Below are 19,655 nucleotides of genomic sequence, written 5' to 3'. Positions count from 1 at the left end.
CAGTGATTCCTCCAGTTCAGGGCAGAGTTGAACACACTCCAAATTTTGGCAGCTAGGACAATCCTTACCCTCCTCATCCTGTGTACAAAATTAGAAATTAAGACCACTGGTCACATCCTAGCTCAGTCACAGCCACGCGTGTGCTGGAGCTGGCTCCCACTGGCTCTCAAGGGCCGATGGTGCACACTTCTTCCCAAGTCAGTGTTCAGTGACATCATGTTAGTCGCTTGAAATCAGCCATGGTGGGAACATATACACTACAGAAATCAGCCAACACCACAAAAGCAAGGGTTCTCCCTGGACAGCCAGTTGTTAAATACTCATCAGCACAACACTGGTCACAACCTAGACGTGAAAACCATGAACAAGTGACCTCAGTTTCCTCACCTAACCTAAAGACAACCTCATTCCAAAGCATTGTAATTCTCCATAGTCCACCACAGTACCCACCCCCGGTCCATCATCGCCCCACCTGTGCTCATCAGTGAAGCCACCAAATGTTCGCCTGAATGGTTGCTGTGTGCCAGCCCCTGTCGGAGCACATATCACAATAAGATAGTAATCATTTCCATTGTGCAGTTGGGGAAACTAAGATTCGGAGATTTTGAACTGACTTTTTAATCCACAGACTAAAGAATTAGGTTGGTTTCCCCCAGAAACTGTAAGACAAGAAGTCAAGTGCAAGTGGAAGGGGAGTGGGAAGGGAAGGTAGCCAATGAAGGGAGCCGGTAACTACTGTGAGCAACTGAGATTTGGTCCTACTAGGTAACTCTGAAAAACAACACAGAACATGCCCCAGAGTTACTCCACCAGAGAGGTGAGAGTGCTGGAGTATTCGTACACTTTCTCCCATCATTCATTGGTTGAGGTCAATGGAACATGGGAAGGATGCTGTTGGCACCTATTACATTGCCCAATATCATGCAGCCAGAAAATGACAGAATGACATTCAAACTCCAAATCCAACACTTTTTTCATCACTCTTATAGAAAGGAGCAGCTAATCAAACAAACACTATGGGTAAAGTGCTAGGCAGGCAAGAGGAAACCTACTTCGCCAAGTCATTTTGGGTTGACATGTCCAAGGAAAATATAAGGTATCTTTTTGCTAATTTTTAATCAATTGAAGGAATTAGGAAAAGCCATTCTAAGTCACTTTGCTCATCCCACAGGAATTAACCAAATGCCCTTCCCTGTCCCCGTCTTCTGTGAGAGGCTGCCTTCTTGAGCTCAGTCACGGCTGCCTTGGGCAAGAGTTCCGCAGCCCCAGGCTGTCATCCCCAAGCAGTGCATCAACCTGTGATTACCGGCCCCAGAGTCTATCATCCCAGGCGTGATCAAAAATGACCCCTGGCCACCCAGCCAACCAGATCTGGAGGATGTTCCTGTTTAGTGTGTCCTGCTTCCCCCCTGCCCCTGTCCTATCCCTTCCCCCACCACGTCCCCCATGGGAACCCACAAGCAGCCAAGTAAATAAAACCAGCAATCACGGGCCTGTGGTAGCCTTAAGGGCTTATTTAAAATTCTTCTGGAGAGGCAGGGAGGTGTTTAAATAGGACAGTGTGTCATTGGGGTAAATAAGTGGACCGTATTGTGAAGAGAGCACCTCCTCACCCCTCCCAGCACTCTTCACAGCCTCTCGGAGGGATTCTCTGACAGTCTAGCTCCACCTCCACACCCCACCTCCCACTGAGGACACTTCCTGCCAAAGTATCCTAGAGAGGACTGAAGGAAGGAATTAGCCCAAGGTCCTTTTGTGCTTTGGTGACAGGACCCCTTTCTAGCATTGGTGCCAGGATACGTGGTCCTGGGCACCTCTCCAACCAACTCTCTTGGCCATTCTTAAGCAGCTCACACACAGAGGGCAGATACGAAGCTTGGCTCCAGGGCACCAGGAAATAGACCCAAAAATCAAAGCAAAACCCGGTGACTGAGCGGTCCCAGGTAGGCCAGCACATCCAAGAGCGAGGAGGAAAATGGAGGGAAAGAAAGCAAGGTGTGTAGGGACGTCTACCGCCCTGGATCGACTCCTAAGAGAACACAAACTGGAGAGAGGATCTGAATCCTCCAAACAGACGCCATGCAGACGTGCAGAGCAGTGAGCTCTGGAGCCCTAGGAGCAGAGTGAGGCCAACCTCAGGAAGGGAAGGACACTGCCCCGCTGGAGAGGCCGCAGGACAGATACTGCACACGCCCTGCCCCACTCAGCTGGGGGCAGAAGGCATATCCCCTAACTTCCTCCGGAGGAGGGCGTGACTAGGGGCCCCAGATCCCCTGGCCTCCTCTCAGCCAGGCTCTGCAAAGTTGCCCGTCATCACTCTAACCAGGTTTCACAGGCATAAAAATGAGGGCAGAGGAACATGGGATATACCTGGGCTACCCCTCAAAGATTATCCTGTCTCCTCAGTACTCCACCTCTGCTTTCCCATCTTCTGAAGAGGGAGCAGGACCCACCTTCTAGCCTTCCCAGCACAGGGAATCCTGAACTGAACCAGCCCAAACTTCCAGGTGCCCGGGCAGATTGCATGCTATATACCTCCATCCTTTTCTCCCAGGACAAGAACTACCCTCTTTCCAAAGCGACCCCACTGCTCTGAGCTCAGTCATCATTTGAAGCCCTCTTCTATCCCCCTGAGGCCCAGTGGACTGTGGCAGCTGCCAGGCATCAGAGGAGACCTGTTCAGAGGAGAAAGCACAGCTGGTACCCACACTCATGGCCCCACTCCAGGGTCTCTGATCCCAAATGGGCACCTCCCCAGGCTAACTCCATACTTAGGTCTTTCGGACATTGCACTTGGACACAAGTTTAAAAAGAAAAAGAAAAAAACCTCTCCTCAAACAACCCAATATACCTTTAATTTCTTTAATTTTTCAGACGACCTGCAGAAAAAGGTGCCAGTGAGTAACTGTGGATTGATAAGTAAAATAAATCCAACCCCAGATTCCTCCACCAGATGCTCTGGAAAGAAGGCTCCTGGCTCTGCCTTACAGCTGTTTAAAAGAATCATTGTTTCTAATTCTTTCCTCCCATTGTACCAGATCAACTGTGACAGGAACTGTTGTCACTGGTTTATACATTCACTCATCACATGTAAAGTGATGTATACTATACTATAAACCTGGCCAGCTCTAGACATGGCCTCTGTTCTCTAGGAGAACAAGTTCTGGGGACCCAGACTGCACACCTGGGAATAAAGTGCATAGCAGCGTTCAGAAGCCTCCTGTCACTGAGGCGCTGAGGAAGGGGCTGTGGACAATCCAGGACCCACAAAGCACCCCAGGGTAAGATGGAATCCTCTGTCTCCCTGTCTGGCCACTAAGCCTCTCTGCTGTCCCCAGGGCTCTCCCAGGTTAGGAGCTGAGTGCAATGTAGGCGTTCGAAATGCAGAAGTGGCCGCCGTTGGCTCCAGGCAGTTGCCCCTCTGTTGAAAGCAGACGCAGTTCGCAACGACCTCAGGCACCAGCAGCGGAGGCGGGCAGGGAGACAGCAAAGGGGAAGTGCCACCAGGACCAAGGGCCCTCGCGCATCCAGCACCCTTGTGATGGCAGAGGGAGGCTCGGGCGCGCTGCCGGCCCGCCCGGGAGGCTGGAACCGGCCTCCTGAGAACAGTCCGTTGGGCAAGGAAGAAGGGGACCGGACTGGGGTCGGACACTCCCCAGGGCTGTCGGGGCCTGCCATCCTGGCACCTGCCGCCCAACGCCTTCTCGCCAGGAAGTCCCAGGGATGGGATGGAGGCGCCTTCCCGCCGTTGCTCGAGGCGCAGAGATTAGGAAGGACCCCCAGGGGTCGGAGGGGGAGGACGAGCCTGGAGCCACAACTTTCTCCGGCGGAAGGCAGGCGGGCTGGGGCTCCGTGCCTACTCGGCCTCTGGGGAGTCCGCACGCGCGGGGACCCCCGGCATCTGGGGAAGGAGGGAGGAGAACAGGGGCAGACGAGGACTGGGGGGCTGACCTGGACGGGGCAGGGCACTCTGCGGGAAAACTTTCGGCGAGGCGAGAGGGGGACAGGGGAGAGAGGACCGCCCAGTGCACCACACCTCGCGCCCCGCAACTCGCGCCCCGAGCCTCGCTCCCCGCGCCCCGCGCCCGAGCCTTGCCTGCGTCCCGAGCCGGCTGCATTTCGAGCGCGCTGCGGGGACCGTGGAGTTGGAAAGTGGGGGTGCTGCGGCCAGGGGTGCTCCAGTCCGCGCCTCAGTCAGCGGTCGGCGGGCCCGGCTCACTTACAGCAGGGCTGGGCGGGCGGCAGCCGCGCCACTGAGGGTCGGGCGCCCCGCCCCCTCCCGCCCCCCGCTCCCCCTCCGCCCCTCCCGCCCTCTTTCCCGCCGCTCTGCCTTTATCTGCCCCTATCCGGTCTGACCGTCTGCCCTCCCCCTCTTTCTCTAGCTCTCCATCTCTCCCCCACACCTCTCTTAGCCTTTCTTCCTCCCCCCTCCTCTCCCGCCCTCCCTCCCTCCCTCCGGAGGGGGCGGGGCTTCTCCCCTCCCTCCCAGACAAAGCTGTGGCTGCGCGTCCCCTCCTTCCCCGCCTGCGACTCGGGGCTCAGACTGCCAGCGCCTCTTCCGGCCTGGGGTGGGTGGATAGAAGGGGGTGGGGTGGGGTGGGGAGGATGAGCTGGCTCCCCTCACCCCATTCTCCGGGGCTGCCTCCAAAAAGGATGAAGTCTTGGCCCGGGCCCCTCGGCTCGCTCCGTGCTGTGACAGCCACTCCCAAGAGAACAGTCACACTGTCCCGCGGAGCCCACTTCAAGCGCCTTGGATTCCCCAGGCAGAGGATGTGGGATTTTTTTTCCCCCCTAACACCTGCTGCTTACTCCAAAAAGGGTTTGAGCTGATCAAGGCCCCTTGGACTTCGCCGGCTGGCAGACGACAGCAATGTGAAGGAGGCCAAGTTTCTTTGTCCACTTCTCACCTCCCTCCTTAGCCATCCCTGGATCTCCAGGGGCTCTCAGAGCACAGGAAGCCCTGGAGCACCCCAGATTCAGGGCGCCTTATCTGTTGCCTCTTTCTTATCAGAACTGTTACCCTACCCGCCCCGCTGCCCCCAACCAACACACACACACATTGTCCAGCACTGCAGACTCAGTCCCCACACCTTTTGGCTGGAAGGGGGACTAATGGTTAATGGGTAGACAAACCTCTGGGTACAGCTGGGTCAGCTCATCCCTCCTGAAAGCCAAACAGTCTTTATAAATTCATTGTTTGGATCTTGGAATGTGTCTCCCTTAGAAACAATGTTACAAATGGTGATCTGCTTCCCAGGCTGGCCACAAAAGTCTTTGGAAACCAAAACGCAGCTGAAGAGTGGTGCTGAAAACCGTGTCTTCTACCCTGGAACAAGGAGACCTCTGATCAGCTTTTTCTATAGGTATAAGGGGGAAAAAAAGAATATATATATATATATATGTATATCTTCTGGTTCTTTCCCCTCTAGCTATAAACACAAAGCTCAATCTTTAATTCCCCCTCTCCCACTCTAAACTTTGGAGTTACTACTCTGTATTAGTTAAGCTTCTTCACTTTGCAGGTAATAAGAACACTCTCAGGGGAATGTATTATGAGGACATGGGGATTTCCCTATAACCTCAGGGCCAGAACTACAGGGAGAGTTCTGTAAGAGGCAAATCCAGAAACTGGAGGGCTTATAGTAACCCAGAAAGTCTTCTCTGAGGAGCCAGCTCTTCTCTTTTATCAGAGACTGTCCTCTGCCCCCTAAACACATGACAACGGGTAGCCATCGCTTCCATCACTGGGGCTTAGAACTCCCTGCTGAAGAAAGCAGCCGTGTCCAACTAGAATCCTTTAGTCTCTTCTCTAGTCTTGGGTCCGGTGACCAGCTTGGGTCAGGTGACCATCCTATGACCAATCAGCTGGAGCCAGAGGTAAGCTTACATTGTCCAAATTGCCAGGAACCTTGACTTCTTTAAAATAATCCATTCCTCTCCACTTACATTCTCTGTCGTGGTGAATACATTGATTGATTAGTTCAAGATACCAGAAAACATCTTTCTTTTCATCAGTTTCCCTGTACAGAAAGCACAAGAGAGAAAGGAATAGGCCTTTATCCTTCAAGGCAATGTAGGGACAATACTTCTGTAAAAGGGCTAATATTTTGCAAATATTAAACTGATATATTAAAGCCCACCTTTAAGCCATGTTTTCTTGCAGACTTCCATCCCCAGGGACTGGACCAGGAGGGACATGGCCCCAAGGGAGCAGCAGAAAAGTACTTCTAAAATCATCCTCCAGTAGAAATACAATGCATGTCACAGGTGCAATTTAAAACTTTCTAGCTCCATTAAAATAGTAAAAAGAAATAAGTGAAACTAGTTTTAATAATATATTGCATTTAACCCAGTATAACCAAAATATTACCATTTCAATGTGTAAACAATACAAAGAAATTATTCATGAGATATTTTACATTCTAGTTTTGTGCTAAGGCTGAAATCAGGGATGCATTTACACTTCAGCACATCTCAATGTGGACATTCAATTTTCATCAAAAATACTTGATCTGTATTTAGGCTTTATAAAATTTTCACTTGAAAAAGTATACTCACTTACCTTCATTATTCCAACATGCTTTAAAGTTTCCCAATAACTGAACTCAGTATCAATTTTTAATTTAAGTTTTAATTAATTAAGTTTACATAAACTCAATATTCAGTTCCAGTAGTCACATTTCAAGTGCATAATAACAACATGGAGGTAGTAGCTATCATATGGGACAACACAAGTTTAAAGAGCAAGGAGATCACTGATGAGCTTGGAGTCTCAAAGCAAAACAATGACAGAAATGTCAAGCATGGTCAGAGAAAATGATTTTCCGGATTCTTTTATGACCCCCTATAACATCTCAAGAGACATCAAGAATAGATCAGAGTCCTACTTTATGCCTGAGGAGCAGCAGGAGACACAGGAGACACAGAGTAGCTGGGAGGCTAGATGCCCACTCCTCAGCCCCCAGTGGATTCTGGGAGAAGAGAGGAAGCAGTAGGGGTTCTTCTTACAAGGTTACATCCCACCAAATCTCCCCTTTCATTTCTGGATGAATTGGATACCAATTACTTGGTGTGAAAATGTTACCCTGCCATAAGACAAACTGAGACATTTTCAAAATTGTATCGATAGATATTTACTAGACATCTGTGGTCTGCAGGGGGCCATGCTAAGCATGGTGAGAGATTAAGAAAAATAGGAATTATGAAGCCAAAACCCTGAAAAGCTAGGCGGCATCTAGTTTAATCATGTCATTTGGTCGGCTCAGAAATTGAGACAGAGAAATCAACTTGCCACACCATTTGGTTGCAAGAAACAGAAGCCATATGAGCCAGCTTCGGTAAAGAGAGATTGATTTTAAAGAACCAAAGAGTTTCTTGATGAATTCATTGGAAGGAAATGAGCCGTGTCCAAGATGAACTAGGTTGCAACCTACAGGTTTCATTCTCTCTCTCTCTCTCTTTCCTCACTCCCTCCATCCCTCCTTGTTTCATATATTGCCACCTCTCTACATATGTACTCTAACCTCTGCCCAGATGGCAGCCTTTATCCCAAAGTCCACACACCCTTAGATCCTGCACCCACTGTCAACACACTCAATCTCTGGGTGCCATCAGCTGTAGTCAGGATGGGGGTGGGGGTTGAGGGGGTGGCAGCAGGATGTGAGATGAGTCAATGTTCTCAGAAAGGGGAGGAGTGGGCAAAAGGGGAAAGTGTTTAGAGTCTTTACTGAGTGGTCATATCATCTATTCATCTCCCACCTGTTGGCCCTTGCACCTCTGGCAGCCCAGATTCATGGCCAGGCTTAAGAGCCCCTCTCCATGAGGGGCCCCCTCAGCCCATCACTTCCTCAGTGCTCTCACTGTTTCAGAATGCATCTAAAATGAGCACTTCTTCAGGCCAACCAGCCCAAGAACCGAGATGGTGTCTTATTACCGGTTCATCTTTTCCATTTGCCACACTGTGAGCACTCAACACTATCTGATGAGTGAAAACAATGAATCTGATTACATTATTTGCCAGATCACAAGCATTAACTCACTTACTTATCATATAACCCTTGGGGGGAGGTGCTATGTTTCTCTTCATTTTAATAGGTGATGAAACTGAGCACAGAATGCCTATGTAACTTTCCTAGCCAACAGGTACCAGAGCTGGGATGTGCACCTAGGAAATCTCACAAGGGGGGCCAGAGTAGGAGGACACTGTACCCAGAACCAGCAGGACACCCAGTTAAGCCCAGATGTCTCCTCGCAAGCCCCTGTTGCCAGGGTGTTCCATAAACCCACCATCTTTACCACCAGCAAAATTGAGATGAGACTTTAGGGAGTAGGTGCGGATGGGGCAGGCAGAAAGGAAATTTTCAGAATTAGCTGAAGTTAACCTGAAATAACCAAGTTTATCAGAAATTAACCAACATGTTTTCTGTTACTAATCAAATAGGGGTTCAAAGTAGAGATTAAGTTGTACTAAAAAAAAAAGTTTCATTTATCTTACATCAGAGCATTTGACTAAAAATCCAGGTGAGAGAATGAGATAAATGCTTTCGATCTTTGCTGCTCCAAGTGTGGTCCATGATTCAGCAATGCAGACACCACCTAGGATTTGGCTATAAATACAGAACCAGGCCTCAGGCAGTGTTCAGATTTAACAATATGGCAGGTGCTCTGTGTGCTAATGGTGGAGACCCTCTGCTTCAACAGTCTCTTGGCACCTAGGAAGGCAGGACTAGGTATGAGGGGAGATCTCAGGAGGGAAGTGACATGTGGGTCAAGTCTTAAAGGGGGAGTAGAGCAGGAGATCCTTAGGTCAAGAAGGACATTCCAGGCAGAACCACAGAAAGTTCAAAGCCATGAAAAACCTGGGCAGGTCAGAGGAACGGTGGGTGGCCCAGCGTGGCTGGAACAGAAGGTGAGGGGTGAGAGATATTTTATGTTCCACTAGTGCGGCCAAGAAACAAAATTTGAGATGAGTCGACGGCCCTGGTTCCTGTGGTGTTTCTGGAACACAGCTCCCCCTTCCCTACACGCAGGGCCAGGGGGCGAGCCAACACCATCTCTCTCACGGGGATGCAGACTGACTAAAAGGAGCCTGTTGGGGGAGGTTTCTCGGAGGACGGACAGAGTGCCTGGGCCGAGATACCTCTGGAAAGAGCCAAGGAGGGGAGGACAGCCCAGCCACTGGCCTGTGTGAGATGCTGTCCCTCTGCCCAGAGCTGGCCAGATCTCTGCAGTTGAAAGCCAGCCTTCAGGGCTTTCCCCACTTTGAGGCCTGGACTGCCCCTCCTTCCTGGCCCCGGCCCACCCTGCCCTCCTCCACACACAGGGACACACAGAGACGAAAGTTCAGCACATCCTCTGCTGTGCTCTACCTAATTGCTTTGCTAGGAGACTTCCTGACCCAGCAAGCAACCCCACGCCTTCCTGCTGCGGCCCTGATGGAGAACAGGCCTGGGCTGCCCAGGCCTTCCAACAACCTTAACCTCTTCCTCCCCAGACCCCAGCCATCAGGGATGCGGTGGGCGGAGGGTCTTGAAGGAGCTAAATGACTGGACAGAGAATGTTATTTCCAACATCCAGCCAGTTGGCTCTCCTTCTGAGCGAATGGTGAAAATAGTGTCCCGGGCAAGCAGGGCGGAAGGTGCAGGAAGATGGGCACCATCCCCAAGATGAGGCGGGAGAGGCCAGGTCATGCGTTCTTACATTGTAGGCCACAGTGAAGAGTTTGGGGTTTCATTTGTATTGCAATGAGATGCTCTTAAATAATGGATTATTTTAGAGATTAGACCTTACATCCTTATGGGAGAAACTAGTAAGCTACCATCTCTAAGAAGACCATTGGGAGATCAGAAAAAAGTGCAAACCAGGAACCGCAAAGCAGAGGAAATGAAGAAATCGACAGAAGGCTGTGTCTCCATGCTCAGTGGTAAACCTGGGTCAGCCCGTGCAGGCTGAAAGACTGGACACAACGTGGGGGCAGGAAGGACCAATGAGAACTCAAAAGGATAGACCAGAACCTGTGAGGACAAACCGGAAGCTGTATTTGTCTTTCACAATCTGTGGGTGACCTGCAGAAGCTGGTGTGCTAGTCGCAGCATTGCACTTACCACTTGTGGGGCAGTTGCAACAGCGCTGCTTCACGCGGCGGGACTGACACTATGTTCTATATTCTCTCATCTTCCAGTGACCTGTGGGGTAACGAGGGAGAGCAAGCCTCACTACACTAGTGCATTTCAAGTCTTTGAAAGTTCAGCATTCCACTAGCCAGAGTAAGTAACATGGCCAAGTCTAAAGCCAAGGCATGGGAAGTCCACTCCATCTCTGGTAGGAGGAACCAGAGCTGCATATCAAAGTGTGCAGACTCCGGGTGGGTGAATAATTGAGAAAAGTGATACAACTGCTTTTCAATGTTACACTAATCTGTGTGACCAGAGGTAACCGTGGATGTGCAGAGAAGGGGATGGATTCAGGAGACAGCTGCAAGGCAGGACCCATGGGGTTTGATGAGAGATCGCATACAGGAGATGACAGATTAGGAGGAATCACGAGGGAGTGCAGTACAGCTGGAGGAGAAGGAAGGTGCTGTCTCCAGTTTGAGAGGCATCCCATGGTGGGGTCAAGTAAGCAGTTGGCTTTAGGGACTTGAACGTAGAGACAAGGTCTGGAGAAAGGTTTAGAACAGACAGTCATCAGCTTATCAAAGCCTGCCAGAGGGCTTTGTGATGTATTTGCTTGTGGCCATAACCTGTAACCTTGTGGGTGATCTGTTCTCCCTTCTCCAACCACACAACCTGATATGGACCCTTGAAGACATCAGCTCTCACAAGTTCAAGGTGCTCCATGCCGCCACCTAAGAGGACAGCTGTGTCTCAGGTTTAGAGAGCTGAAAGGAGGAGATAAACTCTGCATTTGGCCTCGCTTAGTTTTTGTCTGCCTGACTTACCAAAAGGGAAGGGTTGGAATCTCCCACTGCCAGGTGGACTTATCAATTTCTTCCTGTAGTTCTCTCATTTATACCGCATGAGTTTTGAGGCTATCTGATTTGGTATGTGCTTAAAATTGACTCCTCTTTGTAAGTTGAACCTCCCTATCCTTTACAATCTTTTTTTTTTTTTGCCATAGGATTCTAGAATTAAAGACATGCAAAATACAAGCCAGATACTTTAGTATTTTAGATTCAACACACATAAAACGACTGTCAAAGTGCTTAGAAACTTTCATAAAACTTCTAAAATGCTATCAACTTCTGAACATCAGGTGTTGCAGCCTTCAACAATCACAGTCACACTTTTGAACCTGGTACTGCCCCTTCCCCTGTCACCAAGTTAATATGGCTTGGAATTATGACTTGACCTCATTAGGGATATTTTTCCTTTCCTTTGGCCTTCACTACTTTTTTTAAAAATTGAAGTATAGTCAGTTACAATGTGTCAATTTCTGGTGTACAGCACAATTTCCCAGTCATGCATATATGTACGTACATTCATTTCATATTCTTTTTCATTAAAGGCTATTGTAAGATATTGAATATAGTTCTCTGTGTCATACAGAAGACATTTTTAAAAATCTATTTTTATAAATAATGGCCAACATTTGCAAATCTCAAACGCCCAAATGTATCCATCCCTTCCCACCCTCTTCCTCCTGGTAACCATAATATTGTTTACTATGAGTCTGTTTCTACTTTGTAGATGAGCTCATCAGTGTCCTCTTTTTTTTCTTTTTTTAGATTCCACATATGAGTGATATTATATGGTATTTTTCTTTCTCTTTTCTGGCTAACGTCACTTAGAGTGACGATCTCCAGATCCATCCATGTTGCTGCAAATTGGCCTTCGCTACTTTTTAATGACCAGGTACTACAGACTGTGCCCCCTCCCTGCAAATTCACACATTGAAGCCTACTCCCTAGTGTGTTGGTATTAAGAGGCGGAGCCTTTAGGAGGTGATTCAGTCATGAGGTTGATGCTCTGGTGAACTGGATTAGTGCCCTCAGAGGCCTCAAAGGGCTCGACCTCTCGCCCCTTCCCCCATGTGGAGACACAGCGAGATGGCTGTCTCTGAACCAGGAAGCAGGGCCTCGCCAGATACCAGATCTACTCCGCCTTGATTTCCAGCCTCTGAAACTGTGAGGAATGTTTGTTGTTCCTAAGCCACTCAGTCTGCGGTTTTCTCTGAGAGAAACCAGGACAGACCAAGACACCAAGTTTACCCAGATACTTATTGCTCCACTTTCTCTCCGTAACCTCCTACAGCGCTTTCTAGGTTTGTTTTCCCTCATGTTTAAACACTTCATCCGAAGTATTTGAGTGGCGGCTTTTGAGTGGCTAGACCTAAAATTCTAACTTCAAAGCTCTTTTCCTTCGGTTCTTAAGAATGTAACTTCACCAACAAGGGTTGTTGCTGGGGAATCTGGAATCTGTGGGAATCTCAGCTCGAAAGGGCTTTGCTTTTGCTCATTCTCTCTGGAAGCTTTCGGAGTGATCTTTGTCTTGTTACTCTTAAAATTTTATTAGCCAGCAGCGAAGATGAACGAACTACATTACAGTTATGAACCCACATGAAAGAATCTCACAATAACTTTTTTTGGGGGGGGATGGGGGTGTAATTAGGTTTGTTTATTTTTAGAGGAAGTACTGGGGATTGAACCCAGGACCTCATGCATGCTAAGCATGTGCTTTACCACTTGAGCTACACTCTCCTCCAGAATCTCACAACAGCAAGTGAAATGTGACAATACATGTACCGTGTCATTCCTTTTACATAATGTCCAAAAACATGCAAAACTGAAGCTCAATAGTAAATTGTTCAGGGATGCACATATATGGCAAAATTGTGAAGAAAAGCAAGGGAAGGCTAAACCCCGAACGCAGGTCGTGGTTCTCTCTTGGTAAAGGACGGGGATGTACCAGGAGGCAGGCCCATGCGGTAGGGGCGGGAGGTCTTCAGTACTGAAACGTGCTGCTGTCCTCGCTGCTGGTAAGAACGTGGGTATTTTTTAAATACCTCACACATATTTGCTGCATGTATGTAGTGTCAGGTATACCATTCCACCTGTGACCGGCTGCCCAGCAGTGGCTCACAGGTCAGGATACTGGGAACAGGAGGCAGCAGGGTGCACGCCCTATGGGAGTGAGAAGTGGTTACTCCGGCCCAAGGAGCCAGGGACAAACCGGGGCTAGAGATGGTGATGAAGGAGCCCTAAGTCGGCTCTAAATTAAGAAATACACCAAAGCACCTCTGGACTCACCTTTAACCTCTGCCAGAGCCACGCCTCCGACTGAAAGAGCTGTCACTAGCTGTTCTCAGGTGTGGCTCTGAGCCTTTCCTGGCACCCACACCTCAGCATTTCCTGTCCCCCTCTAAATGGTTGGCCTGAAGGGCCTGAGGCTGCTCTGGGAGACTTTGAGTCCACTGTGTGGCCACAACAGCCTTTCCGGTCACCAGTCCCTAAAAAGTCTCCAGCCTCCAGATGTCACTGACTTAATAAGAGACTCATAACTTCACCCCAAAGTCCAGCAGGAGTCCACTCCCTAACCAAGGTCCCCCTTCGGCTCCCTCCTGCCGTGGTCTAGGTGTGGGGGGCCGAGGATACTCCAGCTACTGCTTTCCTCCATTGAGTCTCTTTTAATTAATTGATTAATTAATTAATTTGCAGGGGGAAGTAATTAGGTTTATTTATTTATTCTTAGAGGAGGTGCCAAGGATTGAACCCAGGACCTCGTGCATGCTAAGCATGCGCTCTACCGCTTGAGCTATACCCTCCACGCCTCCAGCGAGTCTTTAATGTACCTGGCAATGCTGAACTCGTTGAAAATTTTTATTTTCCCTCTCCTAGGTGATGGCTTTTAATCAACGACAGGTTTCTTAAAGACCAGCCAAAGAAGGCACATGAACAGCAGAACTCCATCCAGGAGAGCTTTTATTTGTACGGAACAGTTTTAAAAATACAGAATAAAATAGCTTTATCTCTACTATTATTCACAACATCTGGTCCGAACATTACATATTTTTAAAATACTTAAACGTTTAATGAAGCCATGTTAGAAAAACAATATGAAAATTCTTCTTAAAAACTCCATAAAAGAATTACACATCTCCAAAAACAACCCCACCCCAAATACCCTCAGTATGCAAAATAAAAATTAAAAACAAACAAAATCCCAGAAAGGTATATAGCCAAAGTCAGTCACGAAAACTTAAGGAAAATATAGGCATCCTCACTGTTTTAAGAACAGTCAGAAATGTGTTAACATATCAAACAAAGGTTGTTACGAATGAATGAAAAGGGTATTAACTTGACTGTCAGTGAGATGGCCCCAAGGGGTCCTAAGTGCTGGGAAACACACAGAGCAATTCTAAAGAGGCTGGATGTCACCCGGGTGGAGTGATGATGAGGTACAGTGGACAACAACCTAAAAGGACAGGAATGTGAGGTTGCGGAAAAGGGATCCTCAGCGCTCACGTGCTTCGCGGGTCCGCGGGCGGAGGCTGAACGCTGGCAAAAACAGGCAGTCTTCTTACACACTTACACACTTCCAGTTGTGACTGCAGGAGGGGTGGAGGGTGGAAACCGTCCCAGTCTCTGTATCAAAATCATGAGGGGACACAACACAACACGCACAGCATGTGAGGCCCCAGGCACTTCCCGAAAGCCCAGGGGTGGCTCCCTGGAGAAGCGGGCCCTGGGAGAGCTCAGGCCCGGGGCGGGGGACGGGCGGCTGGGGACATGGCTGGGTGAGCACACCGGGGGCCAGCGACAGCCACGCCAGGCCTGCTGCCTGCAGCTGAGTGCGCACGCCCAGCATAACCGCCTGCAGGGTGCTGCCTTTGCTCTCGCCAGACAGGTTCCGGAGTGAGGCTTCTGCCACAGCTCCTCATTCGTCTCTTATCTGGCCTGGCCACTCTGTGGCATCAGTATCACGGACGATTACAGTTGCCAACTTCAAGTCTAAGTTGCTAATACCAATACTTCAGCAAGGACATGAATTAAAGAAAGAACAACTTAGCTCATGGTCATAAAACATACGCATGGGTAAATAAAGTATACACACATACCAGAGATTCATCAATGGAGAAATTCTATCATCACATGACATTGTCATGAATATTATCATTCCCTCCCTGGAAAACTGTGACTATTATCCTGGGTAGAAATGTTATTTTACTATATGGAAATACTGTAATATTCATGCATAAACCAAGCTGTCATCATGAAAGTCAGTATTCTACAGTATGAAGCAAATCCTGTGTGAATTTGTTACCATGAAAACGGGAAACCATCAGGACCCATGATGCCTGGTGAAGCCACTTCCCTTGCCTTGATCAATCACAAGAAACTTACTATCATTTAACATTTGAAACCCTCTTAAGAAAGATTCTGTATTAGTGAATCTATGTTTAATTCCCTAGTGAGAATAAGAAAGCATATTGACTACAAAGACTGGAGCTATTTCCCATTATTCTGTGAACCATGTCAGATATTTCATAAAAAACCAGTGGTAGGTTCTCCCTTGTCCCCACAGTGACAGGGCAGCATCTACTGCCCTTATAGTTTTTACTTTTTACACCAGGATCACCAACGTAAATGTAAAGACGGTGGGTAAGTGTTCACTGTGGAAATTGGAGACTGAATGCCCTGCCCAAGGACATTTACGTTCAAAATATTTTAAAACATTCTACTGGCCAAGGCATGGTGGATACATGGCCCCAGCAATGCAAGTGGGAAAAGCTCAGGCAGACCATGCACGGCCACCGTGTCCCCCAAAACCTCCCCTCTGGGTGTGGACTTAAACCAAGAAACAGATGAATACATTTTTCTTTCAATTACAGATTGATTCTGTAAGCAAATCTGCTAGTAAGAGGACCACTTCCTAAACCTTCTGTCCCCTTCCCCCATCTCGGTCACAGAATCTAAAGTTGGCCCCAACGGAAGGAGAAGGGCGAAAACCTTCCTTCCAACAGGAGGTGTGGACAAAGGGCTTCTTTGCACATTTGAAGGCTTGCAGAAAACACCCCCCCCCCAAGACAGCAGATTTGGAATTTCCCAATAAAGCCCAGCCAAGGAGGGCTTTCAGAAGGGAATGAGTTTCCAGATGTTTGAAGCACCTACCCTGAATGTTACCCACTAGGAGGGAAAATGCCTGGGTCAAGTTAAGCTGACGGGGAACTTGTTCTTGAATTACTAATGGTTCAGAGGCCTCATTTGGATATCTGGTCCTTCTGCTCACCTAGAGCTAGAATATTGCAAATCTCTGAGATGTTTAACAGTTTTCCCCATTGTTCAGGGGAGAGAAGTTGGGAGATGCCGGGCAAAATACAAACAGAAGGAACTAAGACCACCCAGGGTGACAACTAGGGCTGTCAGCCTTGCGGGCTTCCCAAGTGAAGTGGCATTAACCAGTGTGCTTCTAAAGTAACTACGCACCAAATACACGTCAAAAAACATACCATACACATTTAAATTTAGAATCTAAATCTTTTACTTAATCTGCAGTTAAGGTCTTGGCAAAACAATGCAGTGGCTCTGAAGTGTTCCTGCCAGAATACGCCTCAAAGCCCCAAACTTTCCAGGAGTCAAGGGGGCTGCAGAGACACAATAATGCTGCCAAACACATCTCCGCGTGGTGAAGCAGAGCCAGCCGTGGGGGGCGGGGGCAGGAAATTCGCCCTGTGGACACAAGGCTGCCGAGAACCATGCCTGCTGCTGGAGACAGGATTGCCTTCTGCCATCCAAGGTTCAGCCAGAAAACAAACACTTAAGAAGCACAACCTCATGAAGTGAGGTCACTCAGGCTTTTCCTTTGGCTGAAAAATTTCAAACCAAACTCCATAAAAGTCACTTCTGTCAGAAAGAATTTAATATTATTAATTAGAACTCAATAGAGGGGGCCTTTCAGTTGCTTTTCTCACCACCTTCAGCAATAACTTGAATAACAAAGGCAGCATTTGGCCAGGGGATCTAATCTTCTCTGCAAAATCAAGATCCAGTGGACATTCAACATGGCAACACACGGAAAATCTCCTTAAGCCTTAACTGTCAGACATGACTGGCGGCAGAGCTGCAGGGGTGGATCACCAGGACGCGGGACCGACCGCTCAGTGTGGCGGCTGTGCTTGTTACCTGCCCCGGCTTCCCTTCTTCACAAAACAAATTCACGGATAACTTAACCCATGGTTTCTGGGCTCTGGTCCAGTAGTCAGTTTTGATAAATAGATTAAGCATTACAGTATTTACACTTTCATGGTATCGAGCAATACAAAACACAACCACAATAATGGTTACTGGCCTTCGAGAGCCATGACAACAAGCTTCCCTGATGGTGTCCACAGCTTTACAAATGCTGGTTCTTTCCTTAATAGGGAACAGGAGGTGAGGGACAGGGAACAGGGATGTAAGGTAAATGGGTCACATGGAAAAAAACACTGATGTCAAAAATCTGCTTTAGTCAATAATATTAAATAGGAATAAAATCTTGTAATTATAGACACACACAACAATAACTGACATCCACATGACAGCAGAGCCAAGACTCCCATAAACATCTACTTGGTGCCCTTGTGGCACGTATACCCACCACACCAGCCAGGAGTGATAAATGCCAGAGTGTCTCAGCTACTAGCGAAAAAGAGGCCAGCATGAGATGTGCTGGCCTGCCTTGGGCCAGGGTGGCACCAAGAAAAGTGTAGTTGAGAATCAGATACTGGTTTCAAGGTACCTCCCCTTCCCCTCCCATCCCAGTTTTCATTCTAATACCTGTACAGACCTTACCCATGCACAGATTTGGGCATAGGGTACCAATGTTACCATTTTCAGTCGGCCAGTAGCCCCCTCCTACAGGAGCATCAGGGAACACAGAATCACATTTGACCAGTCAGTTGTGACAATGCAAGGCAACTGCCCCCCGAACAGAGCAGGTCTCTGCAGGTGCAGGACCTAGTGCTTCCAGGGACAGAAAGCTCCTGGATCCTGGAGGGGGCCGGTAAGAAAGCCAGAATAGGGTGTCAGAAGGGGACTGAAAACAAGGAATCGCTGTGGATTTCAAACAGCCATTCCCACAGGAGGAAAGGAACTTCAATTTCAGTGACCATGGCCAGCAATGGGTGCTCTCAAGGGCAAAGGGCCAAGGGCCTAAGTAAGGAGACAGGTGAGACACCGTATTAGACATGATCACAACCCACAACAAAAAAAGCTATTTGTAATCTGTCTTAGCTCTGGGGTGGAGAATGTAAATGCAGATATACAAACATATATGTTACTGCTTGTTACTTAGCAAGGAACTACAGATTCATGCCTCACTGTGGCCGGGCCACAGGGCGAGCTACGGCTATACTGTGGCCTGCGAGTCTTCATCTGAACTCCGGCTGCTGGAGCTCTTGCCGAGGCTTTTCCACGTGTAGCCTGCAAAGGTTGGGCTGATGGGTAAGTAGCTGAAGCATCTGTACTTTTTAATAACGTTCATGCCAAATGGCAAATCATAGGATTCCATGCCATCGAGAGACTTGCTCCCTTTGCCCACACCCTTCTTCCATTTCCTGATGCCTCTTTCCTCTGGAGTGCCTGCAGAACACACACAATGAAATGAGAACAAAGCAATGGAATGTTTAGCTGAGTGGTTCTACCAAGAATCGAGATTCCCCACTACCGCTGTCCCAGAGACTGAACCGGCTGGGACGAGAGCAGGGAGCGCCCAGGCAGCAGCTGATGCCCAAACCACAGATCTAAGAATCACTCATGTCTCAAAACAACCGCTTCTCCGTAAAACGCAAATCTGATCTTACAAAATGGGGCTCAGAGCCCTTATCACACCTTACAATGATTTCAGCACTTTGTCGTTGCACACCCACACCCGCCCCGCATCCAGACATAGCACATTTTATACCGCGTTGCTCCATTTCTCGTGTGTGTGTGCGTGTGTGTTGGGGGGGCATTTGTCATGTTTCCCCTACTGGCTGTGGTCCTGTGAGGATGAACTTCCACCGGCACAACAATCCAGGCGATTCTGTACCCTGACAGCTGAGTCAGGGAGAGGGTCTGGACCCAGAGTTCGGCAACTCCTGGACTCCTTTTCACAAATCTTCCCAGCGCAGCCAGAAGCACTGGCGCCTGCCTCCAGCTGCCTGGGAGCCCTGGCAATACACTTCTCTGCCTGAGCCTGGGTGAGGAGCGCGAGCCCGTGGTGCAGTGCTTAGGAACCTCACTATTTTCCTACATGTAAGCTCTGCCCTCCCATGGGCATTTCAGTAACAAAACCGACTGTAACCTCCCTCTGTCTGACTGCTTCGCCTCTCTCTCAGTCAGTGCTGACTTAGCAGAGACAGAAGACGGTACTGACCTCCCACAGATCTCACACCTTCCACCCATTCATGCATGGGACTTCTTCTGCCAGATGTGTTCATCTCTTGTTTCCCCAGTAACCTCTTCTTGACTGAGGCTTTTTAAAGGTAGACTAAGGGGAAAAATCTCAATAAAGCCTTCAAGCTCAAGAATAAACAGCACCCCCATGACAGCAGACAAATCTACCAGCGCGTCTACGGCAGCACTTTACAACAGTACAAAGCAGCCTCTTCTAGGAAGCTGGGAAAGCACAAGGCAGGGCCCACATCACATCCCAGCCCGTCACCCAGCACTTGGCATAGAATGCACCCAGCTGTGAAAC

At 48.6% G+C, this 19,655-nt stretch overlaps 2 protein-coding genes and 1 long non-coding RNA gene across 8 annotated transcripts in view; all 3 read right to left on the bottom strand.

Moving 5' to 3' along the window:
• RASSF2 (Ras association domain family member 2) overlaps positions 1-4,392 on the bottom strand; it is a 39,392-nt gene extending 35,000 nt beyond the window's left edge. The window contains exon 1 of the mRNA XM_072943849.1: positions 4,097-4,392. The gene's annotated coding sequence lies outside the window, so the exon portion shown is untranslated. The remainder of the gene's footprint in view (positions 1-4,096) is intronic.
• Positions 4,393-5,162: 770 nt separating this feature from the next.
• LOC140687254 (uncharacterized) lies at positions 5,163-6,008 on the bottom strand. The gene is made up of 2 exons (XR_012061435.1): positions 5,947-6,008; positions 5,163-5,326 (listed from the first exon to the last, which is right to left on the bottom strand). It is a non-coding gene; the product is annotated as an uncharacterized lncRNA (long non-coding RNA).
• Positions 6,009-13,901: 7,893 nt separating this feature from the next.
• SLC23A2 (solute carrier family 23 member 2) overlaps positions 13,902-19,655 on the bottom strand; it is a 111,624-nt gene continuing 105,870 nt past the window's right edge. For all 6 annotated transcript variants that reach the window (XM_072943852.1, XM_072943851.1, XM_072943853.1 and 3 more), the window contains one exon: positions 13,902-18,556. In XM_072943852.1, coding sequence (XP_072799953.1) covers positions 18,324-18,556 — 233 coding nt within the window. In that variant the 3' untranslated portion in view covers positions 13,902-18,323. The remainder of the gene's footprint in view (positions 18,557-19,655) is intronic.

This window comes from Vicugna pacos, chromosome 19, assembly GCF_048564905.1.
Source record: "Vicugna pacos chromosome 19, VicPac4, whole genome shotgun sequence".
Classification (NCBI taxonomy): domain Eukaryota; kingdom Metazoa; phylum Chordata; class Mammalia; order Artiodactyla; family Camelidae; genus Vicugna; species Vicugna pacos.
This window is presented reverse-complemented; position numbering and strand designations above follow the sequence as displayed.